This window comes from Mastigoproctus giganteus, chromosome 7, assembly GCF_048544385.1.
Source record: "Mastigoproctus giganteus isolate SK-2022 chromosome 7, ASM4854438v1, whole genome shotgun sequence".
Classification (NCBI taxonomy): Eukaryota; Metazoa; Arthropoda; class Arachnida; order Uropygi; family Thelyphonidae; genus Mastigoproctus; species Mastigoproctus giganteus.
Genome location: NC_143581.1, coordinates 20,783,062 through 20,800,700, shown reverse-complemented (window position 1 = coordinate 20,800,700; position 17,639 = coordinate 20,783,062). Strand labels below are relative to the sequence as shown.

General features: G+C 38.0%; 1 protein-coding gene across 1 annotated transcript in view; it reads right to left on the bottom strand.

Moving 5' to 3' along the window:
• The window catches only part of LOC150082630 (RING finger and SPRY domain-containing protein 1-like), a 178,129-nt gene that overhangs the window by 67,784 nt on the left and 92,706 nt on the right, over positions 1–17,639 (bottom strand). The window contains exons 7-8 of the mRNA XM_090377556.1: positions 16,984–17,124; positions 11,127–11,137 (exon numbers count right to left, since the gene is read on the bottom strand). Of these exons, the coding sequence (XP_090233682.1) occupies positions 11,127–11,137; positions 16,984–17,124 (152 nt within the window). The remainder of the gene's footprint in view (positions 1–11,126; positions 11,138–16,983; positions 17,125–17,639) is intronic.

Sequence of the window (17,639 nt, the reverse complement as noted above, 5' to 3'; positions counted from 1 at the left end):
AGAATACTCATATTTAAAATTACACAGATGAAACAAATAGATCACACAAATATGTATAAAAAAAAAAAAAAAAAAAATTCACAGTTTACTGAAGCTTTCTGAAAAATTTAATATTTAATTAAATAGAAACATACAACTGGCTTCTACCTCCTTTGGACTGGCAAAACCATTAATAAAAAACAATACTGCATATTTTCATTTTTCTATAACACTATCTTAAAAGTTCGGGCCTGAATTTTATTATTCTCTTATAAAAATCCATAGACTACCAATTCAAGCAAATCTCTTTTAAATTCAAGATGCATTAATTAGTCTTATGAAATCATAACAATATAAATTGCTTTTATAGTGAAAAGCAATCTATATGCATGAAACTGAAAGTAAATGATCAACTAAACTTTGACAAGTATCAAGAAACTAAGTGATCAGAGAATAGATAATATGATAACAAGGATTAATATATTATTAATGGTTATTTAAATTAACACTTGATAATAAGCAGAGAGAGTTTACCAGTCATGGCTCGACCAATTTAAATTCAATTAAAAATGGCAAAAATGACACATATCAGTAAAAGCAAAGCATGCTAATTAAGCAATTTTTGCAACCATGGTGACTTGATGGCTAGTAGTTTGATTCTGCTCAAAAGATTACTTTTATAGAATTAAGGCATTAATTTTCATATATGATAACTCAATAGGATTTGAATTAAATTACTAATTGGATTTGGTTCTATTACCTATTATTAATTTGTATAAAAAAATTCACTTGATTAATTATTCACTTGATAAATCATAACAGCAGATATTCACATATCTACTATTAAGTTCCGGTCAACCCTTCCCAATCTCTTCCATCATGCAGTATGACTGATGACTTTTGAGGCTATGATGAACATCGTGGCAAGATCCAATATTCCGCACATTTCGAGGGTACAGCTCTAAAACGGTGTTCGCTGGCTGGCCGCTAGTTAGTACCCGGACCAAACCTATTGGTAACTCTCTAGGACGCTTCCGGATCAGCTAGTGTATAAGCTTGCTACCTCTACTCTGCTAGATAGTGACTGGAGGGAGTCCGAGTAGTGTGTATGAGCATTGTCGAGGCCACGTTATGTCAAGGATCTGGGTATATTCTTACCACGTGTACGCCATATCCAAAAATTTCATTACTTCATACAGCATTTCCCACCCACTTTTTCTTACTATTGAATACACCATGAATTGTCAAACTAATTGAGCAAGCTTATCTGCGAAAAGATCTAAACCTCCCAAGCACTTCCTAATACATTTCACAAATATACGTGGTCTCAATTCTAATCTCAACGATGTCCATTTCCACTTGCAGTCTGCCAAACCGCATGTACTTTTTCTGACAGAATCTCAGTTATCGGTTGATTCAACTACTGATCACCTCCCTTGCCCAAATTATTCGCTGTATGATCCCTTTTGCCTCAAAGGTGGTACTTGTTCATATGTCCGTTCCGATATTCCCTGTCAGAGACTTGGTAATTCGAAATCCCCTCTTTTCGATCTTCTCTGGCTGAAAATCTCTCTACCTCATTGTGTCAAATTCATCTGTTGTCTCTACAGTTCTCCCAACTCCACTAATCACTTGGAGCTCTTTGACTTCCTCTCTTTGCAACTTGACTTTCTCCAGTCCAACGTTCCTAACAGTGAGGTAATTTTCCTTGGTGATTTTAATGTTCACAACTCCAGCTGGCTTCCGTTTTCTAGTCACACCAATCCAGCAGGTCGAGATGCTGAGGCTTTTGCAATTACTAATGACCTTGCACAGACTGTTCATTTACCTACAAGAATACCGGACAATCCTAATCATACAGCCAATCTTTTCATAGCTTTTCAGCTAATCATACAGCCACTTGATCTTTTTCTCACAAACAACCTTTCTAAGTACACGGTCGAAGTGAGAGGTCCTTTAGGCACTTCAGATCACAACTTGGTGATTGTCTCTTCTCCAATGGAACCTTTATGTCACGGCTATTCCCAACCTCGTGTTGTTTGGCATTACAAGAATGCAAAATGGGATGACCTGCGAGACTTCTTTTCTTCTTTTCCTTGGTCAGATTACTGTTTCAAAACTTCTGATGTCAACGTTTGCTCAGATCGTGTCAGTGAAATTATTCTTGCAGGAATGGAATCCTTTATCCCACACTCCACTTTAAAATCTCGTCCTTTATCTAAACCTTGGTTTTCCAATAAATGTGCTAAGGCTGTTCAAGAGAAGAATGTTGCATATCGTAATTGGCTTGTTTCTAATTCTTCAGTTTCATTTTCTGCCTACACCAAAGCTCGCAACAATTGTAAAGCAGTTATTCATCAGTCCAAACTAGAGTTTGAACAGGCTAAGAGTAGAAAACTTGCTTCTTGCCCTAATGGTAGCCGAGCATTCTGGTCTCTTGCCAAAGCTATTGGCCACAACTTTTGCCCATCTCTGCTCCCACCTCTGTCCAAACCAGATGGTTCTATTGTCACTTCAGCCAAGGATAAAGCTGACCTCTAGCATCAAATTTTTCTTCCAGCTCATGTATTAATGATCTTGGTAAAACACCTCCCACCATTCCCAACACGTTCCATTCAATGCCTCCAGTGGTCTTCCGTAAAAAGGATATCAGAAGGATTTTGATGAATCTTGATGCTAAGAAAGCTCCAGTTCCTGATGGTATTTTTCCACTTGTTCTCAAAACCTGTGCTCCTGAACTTACTCCTATTCTTTGCCGCCTTTTTTCACTTTCTTATTCCAAAGGTGTTTTTCCTTCTGCTTGGAAATTTGCTCATATCCAGCCAGTTCCTAAAAAGGGTGACAAATCCCTCCCATCCAATTATCATCCCATTGCAATTACTTCTACTCTTTCTAAAGTAATGGAGAAATCAATTAACCGCCAACTCTTAAACTACCTAGAAACCTTCCATCTGATAAACGATCGCCAGTGTGGATTCCGTCAATGTCGATCTACTGGTGATATTCTGGCTTATGTTTCCCATTTATGGACAAATTCATTGGAAAGGTTTGGTGAAACACAAGTAGTTGCTCTTGATATCTCAAAGGCTTTTGATTGTGTTTGGCATAAAAGTCTTCTAAACAAACTTCCATCTTATGGTTTGCCAACTGTTTTTAGTAATTGGTTATCCAGTTTTTTCTCTGATCGCTCACTGAGGGCGATGGTAGATGGCTCTCTGTCTTCTAACTTCTCCACTAATGCCGAGGTCCCCCAAGGTTCAGTTCTTTCCCCCACTCTTTTCCTCTTGTACATTAATGACCTTCTTCCATTGACTGGAAATCCTATCCATAGTTTTGCCAATGATAGCACATTGCATTCCACTTTCCACTTTGAGAAACCTTGTCCTGCTCAATCAGCTTCAACTTCTCAAAAATCTGCTACCAATTCCTTAAATGCCGATCTTCAGGTAATTCTCCAGTGGGACAAAGACAACTTAGTTGATTTCAACCCTTCTAAAACTCAGTCTTGTCTTATATCTCGCAAAAAGGATTCTTCTGCTCCTATGCTTATCTTAGTGACACTCCGATTTCTAGGCAAAATGATATATCTCTTTTGGGGATTACCCTGACTTCTAATCTCTCTTGGCACAAGCACATTACAAATATTGCTTCCTCTGCATCTAAAAAACTTGGTTTTCTCTTTCACTCTTGGCGTCACTTTTCTTCCAAACAGCTGCTCACTCTGTATAAATCGCAAATCCGCCCTGCCACGGAATATTGTTCCCACATCTGGGGTGGTGCCCCCAAAACCTCTCTCAGGCTTCTTGATTCCATTCAGAAGAGGGCAGTTAGATTAATTAATGATTCATCTCTAACAGAGTCTCTCCACTCGCTTTCTCATAGACGTACTGTTTCTGCTACATGTCTCTTCTACAGATACTTCCATGGGCACTGTTCTTCTGAATTGGCTTCTATAATTCCCGCTCTCTCTTTCAAAACAGTCCGAACACGTGCCGCCACCAGCCAACATCCATTTACTGTCCAACTTCAAACCCACAGAACCAACTTTTCATCTTCCTCATTTATTCATTCAACTCCCGTTTTCTGGAACAACCTCCCTTCATACGTATTTTCTGAAAATTACAGTCTACAGAAGTTCAAGTCCAATGTCAACAAATATCTTGTTTCGTCTTCTCGACCTCCAACCCAAGCACTGTACTAAGTACTATAGGTTCTAATACCTCTCGTGTTTGGGGTTCACATAAAAAAAAAAAAAGATATGTGAAAAGAATTTAAAATAAGTAAAACTCAGAAAATAAGTAGGAATAATACAGATGCCAATCTCTATCTTTCAGAAAGAAGGATATTTCACAATTTTTATCAGAAAAAAAAGTGGGAGGAAATCAATTTTTTTTAAAAATCCAGATTTTGGACCCAAAATTGAATTTTACTGAAAACATATTTTATATTAAGACAGCAATAGAATCACTTTTACAGTAGGGTATGCTTTCAAACATCAGCTTACCTAGGATTTTTCTGTCTGCGGATTTCTATTTAGAATGTCTGTTAGGCACCAATTAATTAAGATTGCTTCAAGGAAGATACTCTTGCAGACTTTTCTCCTCTTCAGAAATACTGAGTGAAAAGGTTTGTTTATAACAATTGCCCTTCTGTCTAGACTCAGCAATCAAAAGCATTTCAAAACTTTCACCAGAAAGAGAAGATCTAAATGCATTTTTCTTTTTTCACTTGGCTGACTCTTTCTAGTAGCTGAGGGCTGCATGATTACATCAAACAACCCTCACACTTCTTTCCAAAGAGGCTCAAGGAAGCAAGACGAAACAAGATATTTGTTGACATTGGACTTGAACTTCTGTCATTCTTAAATTTCTTGAACTTCTGTCATTGGACTTGAACTTCTGTCATTCTTAAATTTCTCATTTAACAGCTTAATCTTATTGATTTTCCTTAGCATGAGTAGCACAGTCATTAAAACCAAAATCTTTAGCAGAGTGGGTGGAATAGGCCTAGATTCAAATCTCATCAATGATGTGAGGAACTTTTATGGACTTTTTTTTTTTCACTCAGCTGCTATTGCAAGGTCTCTCCTCCCCTCCCAGAAAACTAAGGTTTTTCATCCAGCAAACAGACAAATCTATCAGAGAACAAAATTTAATGGCAAGTCATATGTGGGAAGATGAGTTGGTTCTCAGATGGCCTAATATGACAGTTTTTTTAATTGATTTTATTTAAATCTCAAATTACCAGTCCTGTTTAGGTGTCTCTTATATCACTCATTTTCCTTTTATTTGTGAACTTGTCTTTTTCTGGCTATGTTTAACTCTAGTCGCAATTATTCAGGTTATTACCATTAGTAGTGGCATGTGATGCAAGAAAGCAAGTGTATGAGCTTATGCAGCATCAGTCAAAAAAAAAATCACAACATTCCCTTCAAATGCATGTCCAGTTCCTCCTTAAATTTATTCAGCCCATCAACTTCCACAATGACAGATGGAAGTTTGTTCCAGCAATTAACCACCCGCTGGCTAAAGGCAAATTTCCGCACATCTATTCCACATCTGTCTTTTCTTAATTTGAATTTATGCCCCCTTAGGTTCGTAATCTGAACAAGTGAAAGGATCCCATCAGAATTCAGCGTGCTCAACCCATTCAAGACCTTATACACCTCAATCAGATCACTGCGCAGGTGCCTAGTCTCCAGCCACTGCAATTTGCAGAACTTAAGCCTCTCTTGGAAAGAGGATCCCTTCATTCCCCTCACCAATCTTGTTGCCCTTCTCTGTACAAGCTCAAGTAAATCTACATCCTTCCTAAAATGAGGCCTCCAGACCTGTACGCAGTACTCAAGGCGTTGCCTGACCATTGCCTTATACAGAGGGACAATCACCTCCTTCTCCCTGCTAGCAAAATTCCTATATATCATTGACAAAACCCCATGACCCGCCCTGGCAGCCTGTCTGCATTGCTCAGAAAACTTCATATCTCACTGCACAATTACTTTCATTTTCTACCACCTTTAGTGTAGTACCACACAGTTGGTACATTTCTCTGGGGTCACTTCTACCCATATGCAGTACTTTGCATTTGTCAAGGTTAAAATTCAGTTGCCACTTCTTAGCCCATCTGCCCAAATTATCTAGATCCTGTTGCAGTAGCACACTGTCATTACTGTCATTAACAACCCTGCCAACCTTTGTATCATCTGCAAACTTCGACACTAAGCCTGATATACCTTCATCAATATCATTGATAAATATACAAAACAACAGTGGACCCAACACCGAACCCTGTGGGACTCCACTAATAACATTAGTCCACAAAGAGCAGCACCCATTGATTACTACCCTCTATCTTCTCCCACTTAACTATCCTTTTATCCATTGTAGCAACTTGTCCTTAATACCATTCTGCTCCAATTTGTACAATAGTCTTCCATGCACAACAGTGTCAAAAGCTTTCCTGAAATCCAAATATATGATATCAAAATTATTTTTTGAATCCAGTTCCTTTGTAACCACATCATAATAACCAATCAAATTTGTCAGACAAGACTTTCCCTTAACAAACCCATGCTGTGTCTGAATTATTGCTGCAGTCTTGTCTAGATGATCCTGCAATGCATCTTTAACCAGTGACTCCATTATTTTACCCAGAACAGAAGTTAAACTAACTGGTCTGTAATTACTTGTGTCACCCTTCGATCCCCCTTTGTGAATTGGGGATACATTTGCACATCTCCAGTCCGTGGGGACCTCCCCCGAGTCCAAGAATGCTCTCATAATTATGGCTAAGGGTTTGCTTAGTTGCTTTGCCGCCTCCTTTAATATAACTGGATAGATCCCATCCACCCCTGGTGCTTTTCTTATGTTTAACTTCAACAATTTCTCCTCCACTTTGCTCTCAGTTATTACAAAATCATTAAGTACCCTGCTACAATTTGATAACCTTCTGCCATTTTCAAACCTTAATAATTCCTCATGTGTGAATGTAGATGCAAAATACTCATTCAGTTTGTTTGCTATCTGAGCAGGATCATCAACAGTCGAACCATCGATGTCAAGTGGACCAATCAGATTCATCCCCTTCCTTTTAGAGTTTATATAAGTAAAGAAATCCTTGCTGTTTTTCTTAGCATCTTTTCCCAAGGATTTCTCATAATCTGCCTTCGCCTGCCTAACCTCCTTTGTGACCTGATTACAGACTAGCTTATATCTGCCATAGGCTTCTGAGTTTCTTGATAATTTATATGCATCCCATGCATTTTTCTTCTCTGTCACGAGTCTCATTAGTTCATTTGATAACCATTTAGGTCTAAACCTTGAACAATATTTCTTAATAGAAATATTTCTTACTTCTTATAAGTAAGCATATACAGCACAGCCACAAAAAACCTTCCCATTTCATCCATCCATTTGCTCCAAAAATTTGTCAATTTCTTCCTTGAATGTATTTAAGTTATTAACTTTCACAATGACAGATGGAAGTTGGTTCTAGCAATCAACTGCCTGCTGGCTAAAGACAAATTTCTGCACATATATTCTACAATGATACAGAAGGCACATTGCTGTCTTTCCTCAATTTGAATTTATGCACATTATCTGAACAAGAGGAAGAATTCCATCAGCACTGAGCTTGCTCAAACCATTCAAGGCCATATACTCCTCAATCAGATCACCTTGCAGGTGCCTTGTCTCCAGACACTGCAATTTGCAAACTTAAGCCTTTCTTGGTAAGAGCAACTCTTTGTTTCCCTCGCCAATCTTGTCTCTGTTCTCTGTAGCTCTACATCCTTCCTAAAATGAGTTATCCAGACCTGTATGCAGTATGCAGGTGTGGCCTGTTCATTGCCTTATGCAAGGAGATAATCACCTCATTATCCCTACTAGTAAAGTTCCTATATATCATTCACAAGACCACATGACCTGCTCTGGCAGCCTGTCTGCACTGCCCAGAAAATTTCATATCTGACTACACAATTACCCCCAGGTCTTTTTCACTCTCCACTACCATGAGTGTAGTACTGCACAGTTGACATATTACTCTGGCGTTACTGCTACCCATATGCAGTACTTTACATCTGTCAATGTTAAACTTCAGTTGCCACCTCTCAGCCCATCTGCCCAACTTTTCTAGATCCTGTTGCAGTAGCATACTGTGATTATTGTCATTAACAACCTTGCCAACCTTCGTATCGTCTGTAAACTTGGACATTAAGCCTGATATACATTCATCAATATCACTGATAAATATAAACAACAACAATGAACCCTGGGAGACTCCACTAATAACATTAGTCCACAAAGAGCAGAGTACATTGATTAACACTCTTGTTTTCTCCCACTCAACCATCATTTTATCCATAGCAGCAACTTGCCTTTAATGCCATGCTGCTCCAATTTGTACAGCAGTCTTTCATGTGCAACCATATCAAAAGCTTTCCTGAAATCCAAGTATATGATATCAAATTGGTCCACATCGTAGTATCCAATCAAATTTGTTGGACAAGACTTCCTCTTAACAAACCCATGCTATGTTTGAACTATAACTGCAGTCTTGTCTAGATGATCCTGCAATGCTTCTTTAACCAGCGACTCCATTGTTTTCCACAGAATAGAAGTTAAATTAACAGGTCTGACATTACTTATGTCACCCTTGATCTCCCCCTCCCTTTGTGAATTGGGGATACATTTGGACATCTCCGATCCATGGGGACCTCCCCTGAATCAATGGGATCCTGCTCTCATAATTATGGCTAAGGGTTTGTATACTTCCTTTGCTGCCTCTTTTAATATAACTCGATAGATTTTATCTAACCCAGGTGCCTTTCTTATGTTTAACTTCAACAATTTCTCTTCCACTTTTTTCTCAGTTATTACAAAATCATTTAGCTTAGAGTTTGATAAACGTCTGGCCTCCACTTTCCTATGTGTGAATGTAGATGCAAAATACTAATTCAGTTTGTCACCTGATCGATGATTCAATTGATTGATCAGGATCATCAACAGTTGAACCACTGATATCAAGTGGACCAACCTGATTCATCCCCTTTCTTCTAGAGTTTACATAAGTAAAGAAGATTTTGCTGTTTTTCATTGCATCCTTTGCCAAAGAGTTCTCATAATTAGCCTTCACTTGCCTAACTTAATTATGACTAGGCTCATATATATACCATAGGCTTCTGTGTTGCCTGATAATTTATATGCATCCCACGCATTATTCTTCTCTGTCACAAGTATCAATAGTTCATCTGACATTAGGCCTAAACCTTGAAAAGTTATTTCTTAGTTGGTATGAAAAGTCTAGTATCTTCCAAGATTAATTCCTTGAATACATTTAGAATTTGCTGTTGGTAACATCATCAGTTACCAACAGCAAATGTATAGAATCCCACTGTATAGAACTTAAAAACTGTGTAAGACCACTGTAGTCACCTTTATGAAAGCAAAATCCCTTCCCTATGATAGGCAGAACCATCCTAACTGGCATTACAAGGCTTGCTATCACTAGTCCTCTTGCTGAAATCATATGTCATGTTAAATCTGCATGGAGACTTCTGGTTTTCCTGAAAATGCAATGACCCTGTGTAGGTTGGCATTGATAATCCATCCACCCGTTCCAATGGATTTGCATCCTTCCTAAAATATGGCTTCCCAATCTATATGTAGTCTAACCACAGCCTTATACAATGAGATAATCATTTCCTTGTCCCTGGAGGCAGAATTTCTGTACATCACTGCGAGAGCCCCATTAACTGTCCTACTAGCCTATCTGCACTGCTCAGAGAACATGTTGGACTGTACAGTTTTTTGTTTACCACCACCCAAATGGTATATTACTCTGGATTACTGCTATCATATGCACTATCTTACATTTATGAATGTTAAACCTCAATTGCCACTTCTTTGTAATACGATCTATGTAACATGGTGCTGTAAAAAAATCATATATTAAAGTTTACGAGATTATTTTATGGAAAGAAAATGAAAGTGAACTATGTGATTAAACCATTTAATTTTTGGAACAAAGATAGATGATACAATCTTAAGAAATTTGTATCCACATGTTTTCACAATTCACAAAACTGGAATAGTAGTAGTAGTGGCATGTGATGCAAGAAAGCAAGTGTATGAGCTTATGCACCATCAGACATAAAAAAAAAAAAAAAAAAAATCACACCATTCCCTCCAAATGCCTGTCCAGTTCCTCTTTAAATTTATTTAACCTATCAACTTCCACAACGACAGATGGAAGTTTGTTCCAGCAATTAACCATCTGCTGGCTAAAGGCAAATTTCTGCACATCTATTCTACATCTGTCTTTTCTTAATTTGAATTTATGCCCCCCTTAGGTTCGTAATCTGAACAAGTGGAAGGATCCCATCAGAATTCAGTGTGCTCAACCCATTCAAGGCCTTATACACCTCAATCAGATCACCGCGCAGGTGTCTAGTCTCCAGCCACTGCAATTTGCAGAACTTAAGCCTCTCTTGGTAAGAGGATCCCTTCATTCCCCTCACCAATCTTGTTGCCCTTCTCTGTACACGCTCAAGCAAATCTACATCCTTCCTAAAATGAGACCTCCAGACCTGTACTCAGTACTGAAGGCGTGGCAGAACCATTGCCTTATACAGAGGGACAATCACCTCCTTTTCCCTGCTAGCAAAATTCCTGTATATCATTGACAAAACCCCATGACATGCCCTGGAAGCCTGTCTACACTGCTCAGAAAACTTCATATCTGACTGCACAATTACTCCCAGGTCTTTTTCATTTTCTACCACCTTAAGTGTAGTACCACAGAGTTGGTACGTTTCTCTGGGGTTACCTCTACTCAGATGCAGTACTTTGCATCTGTAAACAGATGTTGTATGTAAAAGCAGCTGTATATAATCAATACTGGGTATATAATACTGTTTTATAATGTATAGTACTGGCAGATGAACAACATTCAGACTATACATTAAAAGGACATGTCTTTCACTTTTCTACAGAAAATAACCACCGAATTTAATTTTATAGTTGGTTTTACATTTTAAAAACATGTTAACACATTAATCAAACAAATGAAACCAACTTTTAACTCTACAACTTTACACACGTAAACCGTATAAAAATAATACATTAAAAATATAATAAAAGCATACTCACTGTTTTTAGAACTGTCATGGCATCCCCATATGAAAATGAATAAAAAAAAATTACTGTCTTTATTATTAAATCATATAAAAATATCCTCTAATAATTAAATGTCAGTACTTCTAATTTAATACTTCATATTTATCAATCCTGTTAATAATTACAGAAAATCCTCACCTCGTATCATTTTAATTTGTCTTCAATCAGAAATTATATCGCAAGCAAATTGTTATCCATGTTATTAATAATATTGGTAACAGAGGAGCTTCATCAGCAGTACATAAAAAAATGCGATCCAATCATTCTGCCCCCTCATGTGCTCTGGCTATGGGATTTTTTTTTCTAATATTCTATCCTTACAAAATTATTTTAAGAATTTCATATTAATTTAATTTATCTTTAATAATGATTTATAAAAAAAGAAAAGGTATTACTTACTGATTGTACTTACTGCATGAATAAAATGAAGGCAAAACTCATAGTCTTGCTTTTTGTTCTGCAGACAAAGAAACCTACATTACCCAGTAAAGCTGACTTGATGTACTTCAGCTTTAAATGTTCGCACATATTTGATTTACTATTTAATTCTTAAGCATAATCCCAATTATATTACCATTTCTATGGTAAATAGCAATATATGAAGAGTGATTGTTTAATTCTCGGACTGGCACAAGATCTTATCTTAATTGTCATCATCTGAATCTTCTTCCATTCATCAGAAATCCTATCCATCCTTTTTCGGATGATAGCACATTAGATTGCACCTTCCAGTTTAAGAAACCTTGCCCTGCACAAACGGCTTCAACTTCTCAAATATCCACTACCAATGCCTTAAATGCTGACCTCCAGGTAATTCTCCAGTAGGGAAAAGATAACTTAATCGATTTCTATCTCATAAAAAGAATTCTTCTGCTCCTATGCTTATCTTCGATGACACTCTGATTTCTAGGCAAGATCATATTATTATTATTATTAGCCATATGGTGCAAGGAAGCCTGAAGCTTATGCTGCACCAGCAAAAAAAACATTCCCGAGTTACCCTGAGAGAGAGAGAGAGAGAGAGAGAGAGAGAGAGAGAGAGAGAGAGAGAGAGAGACAGAGTCAAAAGTAGAAAGGAATCATATCATCAAGAAAGAGAAGGATCATGATATCCAGCTCAGGACCCTGGGTGTGCCAAGCCCATACTCACCAGATGTGAGCTCCCAGGGTTTATATATCTCTATTGGGGATTACTCTGACAAAAAAAAAAAGCAGCTTAGATTTCACCCCTCCATTCTTCTAAATACCTGTCCAGCTCAGCCTTAAATTTATTTAGGCTATCAACTTCCACAACAAAAGATGGAACTCTGTTCCACCAATCAACTACCTGCTGGCAAAAGGCAAACTTCCGCACATCTATCCTACAACTGTCTTTCCTCAATTTGAATTTATGCCCTCTCAGGTGATTATTCTGAGTAAGAGGAAGAATCCCATCAGCATTGAGCATGCTCAAACCATTCAAAGCTTTATACACCTCAATCAGATCACCTCGCAGCTGCTTAGTTTCCAAACACTTTAATCTGCAAAACTTAAGCCTTTCATCGTAAGAGCAACCCTTTGTTCCATTCATCAATCTTGCTGCCCTTCTCTGTACTCGTTCCAATAGTTCTACATCCTTCTTAAAATGAGGCCTCAGACCTGTATACAGAACTCAAGGTGTGGCCTGACCATCGTCTTATACAAGGAGATAATCACCTCCTTATCCCTGCTAGAAATATTCCAGTTCAGGAATTTTTCTTTCCTGTAAATAGAAAGGATGCAGGAATGTTTGCTGATGCTATCGAGGCAGTGTTAGGTGGGTTGGAAAACTGCTAGATTGGGGGGATACAAGGACTAATAGATTAACAGTAGCCACTGGCAGAGGTGAAAGTGATTCTTGCACTGCTTCTATTGGAATAAGCGCAGCCTGGAAAATAAGATGCAGGATATTTCAGAGACTGCTGGGAATCATTGGGGTACAAGTAAACACATGGGTTGTGTTAGGGTAGCTAAGAATAGAAACAGGTGCATGTATACTTGCGTGTACACCAATGCTAGGAGTTTAGTAAACAAATTTGATGAATTTGAGGTATTGCTCAAAACATCAAAGGCAGATATTTTGGGGATTTCAGAGACGTGGTGTCACACAGATATAAGGAATGCAGAACTGGAATTTGGGGAGTACAATGTCTACAGAAGGGATAGACAGGATAGGAAGGGAGGAGGGGTTATGCTATTAGTTAAGAAATACATAAAATCCAAGGAAGTGAAGCCAGTCGACATTGCTCGACAGTGCAGTGTCGAGTCAGTTTGGTGTGACATAAGCATTGGGGGATCAAAATTGAGAGTAGGAGTGTGCTATAGGCCTAATGACTCTGATGAGTATAAGAAATTGCACAGTGAAATAGAGTGGGCCAGTACATCAGAGAGTCTTATAATGGGGGATTTTATTTCCCAGATATTGACTGGAATTTGGGGGCTGGTCACTCACACACTAGCAAGGCTTTTGTGGATTTATTGGATGATTGTTTTCTACATCAGCATGTTCGGGAGGCAACTAGAGGGAGTAATACTCTTGATTTGATTATCAGTAGTGATTCTTCATGCATTAAGAATCTGCAGGTAAATGAACCACTAGGTGGTAGTGATCACAGTGTGCTGAAGTGGGATTTACTCAAAGCGGTAACTACCATTAGGGGTAAAGGGAAGGGTTATTGCTTTCGTAAAGGCAACTACGATGGACTGAGACAGTATTTAAATTCTATACAGTGGGACCAACTGATGATGTTACCAACAGCAAATTCAAAATGGGAAGCATTCAAAGAACTTATCTTTGAAGCTACTAGGCTTTATATACCAATTAAGAAATATTGTTCAAGGTTTAGGCCTAAGTGGATGTCAGATGAACTAATGAGACATATGGCAGAGAAGAAAAATGCATGGGATACATACAAAATAACATGTGACACAGAAGCCTATGATAGATACAAGTTGATCAGTAACCAAGTTACAAAGGAGGTTAGGCAGCTGAAGGCAGATTACGAGAAATCTTTGGCAAGGGATGCAAAGAAAAACAGCAAAGAGTTCTTTACTTATGTAAACTCTAGAACGAAAGGGATGAATCAGATTGGTCCACTTGATATCAATGGGTCAACTGTTGATGATCCTGCTTAGGTAGCTAACAAACTAAATGAATATTTTGCATCGACATTCACACATGAGGAGTTATTTAGCGAGGGGGAATGCCAGAGGTGTATTCAACTCTGGCAGTAAGCTAGAGAATCTTGTAATAACTGAGAGTAAAGTGGAGGAGAAATTGTTGAAGATAAATACAAGAAAGGACCTGGGGTGGATGGGATCTATCCAGTTATATTAAAGGAGGCAGCAAAGGAAGTAAGCAAACCCTTAGCCATAATTATGAGAGCTTCCTTGGACTCAGGGGAAGTACCCATTGACTGGAGATGTGCAAATGTGACCCCAATTCACAAAGGAGGATCAAAAGGTGACACAAAAAATTATAGACCTGTTAGTTTAACTTCTGTTCCTGGAAAATTAATGGAGGCACTGGTTAAAGAAGCACTTCAGGATCATCTAGACAAGACTTCAGTTATAGCTCAGACACAGCATGGTTTTGTTAAGGGAGAGTCTTGCCTGACCAATTTGATTGGATACTATGATGCAGTCACAAAAGAACTGGATGCAGGGAATAACTTTGATATTATATACTTGGATCTTAGAAAGGCTTTTGATACTGTTGCACATGGAAGACTGCTGCACAAATTGGAGCACTGTGGCATTGGAGGCAAATTGCTGCTATGGATAAAGGGGTGGTTGAGGGGGAGAAGACAGAGAGTGGTAATCAATGGACACTGCTCATCGTGGACTAATGTTATTAGTGGAGTCCCTCAGGGTTCAGTATTGGGTCCATTATTGTTTTCTGTATTTATAAATGATATTGATGATGGTATATCAAGCTTAATGTCCAAGTTTGCAGACAATACGAAGGTTGGTAGGGTTGTCAAGGACACTACTGACACTATGCTACTGCAACAGCATCTGGAAAGGTTGAGCAGATGGGCTGAGAGGTGGCAAATGAAGTTTAACATTGACAAATGTAAAGTACTTCATATAGGAAACAGCAACCCCAGAGCAACGTATCAACTCTGTAGTACTACACTGACAGTGGTAGAGAATGAAAGGGACCTGGGGGTGGTTGTGCAGGCAGATATGAAGTTTTCTGAGCAGTGCAGACGGGCTGCAAGAGTAGCTCATGGTGTATTGTCGATGATATATAGGAATTTTTCTAGCAGGGATAAGGAGGTGATTATTCCCTTGTATAAGGCAATGGTCAGGCCACACCTAGAGTACTGTATACAGGTCTTCACTTCCTTGGATTTTATGTATTTCTTAACTAATAGCATAACCCCTCCTCCCTTCCTATCCTGTCTATCCCTTCTGTAGACATTGTACTCCCCAAATTCCAGTTCTGCATTCCTTATATCTGTGTGACACCACGTCTCTGAAATCCCCAAAATATCTGCCTTTGATGTTTTGAGCAATACCTCAAATTCATCAAATTTGTTTACTAAACTCCTAGCATTGGTGTACACGCAAGTATACATGCACCTGTTTCTATTCTTAGCTACCCTAACACAACCCATGTGTTTACTTGTACCCCAATGATTCCCAGCAGTCTCTGAAATATCCTGCATCTTATTTTCCAGGCTGCGCTTATTCCAATAGAAGCAGTGCAAGAATCACTTTCACCTCTGCCAGTGGCTACTGTTAATCTATTAGTCCTTGTATCCCCCCAATCTAGCAGTTTTCCAACCCACCTAACACTGCCTCGATAGCATCAGCAAACATTCCTGCATCCTTTCTATTTACAGGAAAGAAAAATTCCTGAACTGGAATATTTCTAGCAGGGATAAGGAGGTGATTATCTCCTTGTATAAGACGATGGTCAGGCCACACCTTGAGTTCTGTATACAGGTCTGAGGCCTCATTTTAAGAAGGATGTAGAACTATTGGAACGAGTACAGAGAAGGGCAGCAAGATTGATGAATGGAACAAAGGGTTGCTCTTACGATGAAAGGCTTAAGTTTTGCAGATTAAAGTGTTTGGAAACTAAGCAGCTGCGAGGTGATCTGATTGAGGTGTATAAAGCTTTGAATGGTTTGAGCATGCTCAATGCTGATGGGATTCTTTCTCTTGCTCAGAATAATCACCTGAGAGGGCATAAATTCAAATTGAGGAAAGACAGATGTAGGATAGACGTGAGGAAATTTGCCTTTAGCCAGCGGGTGGTTGGTTGGTGGAACAGACGTCCATCCCTAGTCATGGAAGTTGATAGCCTAAATAAGTTTAAGGCTCAGCTGGACAGGTATTTCGAACGAACAGAGGGGTGAAGTGGAAGTGGTTATTTTTTATTTATTTATTTATTTTTATTTTATTTTATTTTTTGTTTATTTTTTATTTTTTTGGCTGATGCTGCATAAGCTTGCTTTCTTGCATCAAATGCCTCTACTAATGCTAATGTTAATCATTGACAAGACACTATGAGCTACTCTTGCAGACTGTCTGCACTGCTCAGAAAACCTCATATCTGCCTGCACAATTACTCCCGGGTCCTTTTCATTCTCTACCACTGTCAGTGTACTACCACAGAGTTGATACATTACTCTGGGGTTACTGCTTCCCATATGTAGTACTTTACATTTGCCAATTTTAAACTTCATTTGCCACCTCTCAAACCCATCTGTTCAACTTTTCTAGATCCTGTTGCAGCAGCATACTGTCATTAGAAACCACTATATTTATAATTAATGGATATAAAGAAAACATTACTTACACAGATTATCTAAACACCATTGAGCACAAAACCCAACTTGCTTTTCAACAAAATCATTACTGCTATTCCAAGACTCTAATTTTTCCAAGGAATTTTCGGGTCTTGTGGTCAACTGCTTACTAATTGTTGTTTTGTTTTCACCTGAAAAATATAGTACACTTCAAATATAACTAGACAGATCAAAATACAACTGAAAATAAATAAATACCATCACAAGAGTCAAAGTAATCTTGTTCCCCAAATAGTACTTTACTCAAATACGACCTCATTATGTAACATCAAAAATATACCTTGGTGAGAAAAAAAAAAAAAAAAAACAGATATAATACAATAAAATTTTAAGAACAATAATTCGATAAACAGTAACTGATTGCCATAAAATAATAACCTGTTTTGAATCTCCAAAATATGCCGATTTATCACTAAAGAGTTATCTACAAATTTAAAAAAAAAAAAAAAAAAAAAAAAAAAAAATTATGCTCTTCAGTGAAAATTTTCACAGAAGAGCACAAAATATAAATGATGTCTTGACTTAAAAAAAAAATTAAGATATAAGAAAATACATGTCACAAAAACTATATATTTAAATTTGTAGTTTTTTGTTCATCAGAAACCCAGTGATCATTAGCTACTGATGGTGTCAGTATGATATATAT